We start from the raw sequence: 1,379 nt of genomic DNA on the forward strand, positions 1-1,379 counted from the left end.
AGTTTACTCTGATTGTGTTCTATGACTGTGAAATACCTGTCTATCAAGCGTTAGCTCTCTTTTTTCATACACGAGTACAGTCCCACAGCACTGGTGAATGTCTCGCGCTCTCTCCAGCAATAACCTTGCACCCCCCACCTCTCTGTGGAATTCATTCGTCTCTGGTCTGTTCAAACATCACACCTGAACACAGCTGTCAGTCGCCCGGCTTTCTTATTGCCTGTCCTCTCATCCCCACATTTACTTCAGAGCAAGAGGCCTTTAGTTTACACGTGATCTGCAAGCTCATCGAAAAAAGGATGAATGCACACTGAAAGAGGGAAATGCTAACAGCCACAGACTTGTTTTGCGGGACACAGCAGGTAATGATGAATGCTCTGCTGCCCAGTGGGGTTTTTTACATGAGTTACGAGGTTTGACATGAATGTAGCACATTACATGCTTGTGAAGTAGAATTTGACGGACAGCTGTCACTCACTTGATGAACTGGCCCATGTCCTCGCACAGCGCTTCGCAGCCAGGCCACTTGCATTCGCCGTGTCCATAGAGCGAGTGAGAGGCCGTGTGTTCCTCGTGAGTCGAGCTGAAAGAGACAAAAAAGATTTGATTAGTCAAACTATAAATTATGTCAAACTGAACTTTGACTCCAGTCTTCAGAGTCACATGATCCTTCAGAAATCATTTTAATAGCTGATTTGTTGCTCAAAAAATTATTTTTTATTATTATCAATGTTGAAAACAGTTGCGCTGCTTAATACTTTTGTGGAAACTGTTTAGATGTAAAATCATCTAAACACCTGCTTTCTTTTCCTCTACTACACAGGACGGGTCAACAGGAAGGGAACAGAACATCTGTCTCTATGGTTACAAGTGGTGCATGTGTGAACTAGCTTCCTGTGCAAAAGTATTAAGCTGAACCTTTGGGAAAAAGTTTTGTGAAAACCATACAGTTCATTTCTGGAATTTTGCACACTGTCACCATCTGAATTCAGAAATTAACAGACACAAAAGGAATCAAAGTTAGTGTACCTTTTGTTTAACTTTAGTCTATAAACACTTTAGTGTAAAAAAGTTTAATTAATACGTAAAATTAGTATTAATAGAAATATTATTTATTACTAATATTAATTTTTTTAATAGAAAAAAAAAGGTCTACAAAAAAAAGGTCACATTAGAGAGAACTTTTTCTAGGCTAAAAATCTTCTAGGTGCACCTGGAATCTATTAATAAAGAAACAGTGATGTACAATTATTTTAAACATTTAGCCGTATACTGTACACTAACATTGACTAACATTTAGCTTGTTTAAAAAAAGTGTTTATGCTCACACCAAGGTATTTATTTGATCAAAAATAAAGTAAAAACAGTAATATTGTGAA

General features: G+C 37.6%; 1 protein-coding gene across 1 annotated transcript in view; it reads right to left on the reverse strand.

The window, feature by feature from the left end:
- Positions 1-1,379, reverse strand: part of LOC107656011 (forkhead box protein P4-like) — a 130,506-nt gene that overhangs the window by 25,254 nt on the left and 103,873 nt on the right. The window contains 1 exon segment of the mRNA XM_016443660.1: positions 479-583. Within this exon segment, the coding sequence (XP_016299146.1) occupies positions 479-583 (105 nt within the window).

Source organism: Sinocyclocheilus anshuiensis, unplaced genomic scaffold (genome assembly GCF_001515605.1).
Source record: "Sinocyclocheilus anshuiensis isolate Anshui unplaced genomic scaffold, SAMN03320099.WGS_v1.1 scaffold51, whole genome shotgun sequence".
Classification (NCBI taxonomy): domain Eukaryota; kingdom Metazoa; phylum Chordata; class Actinopteri; order Cypriniformes; family Cyprinidae; genus Sinocyclocheilus; species Sinocyclocheilus anshuiensis.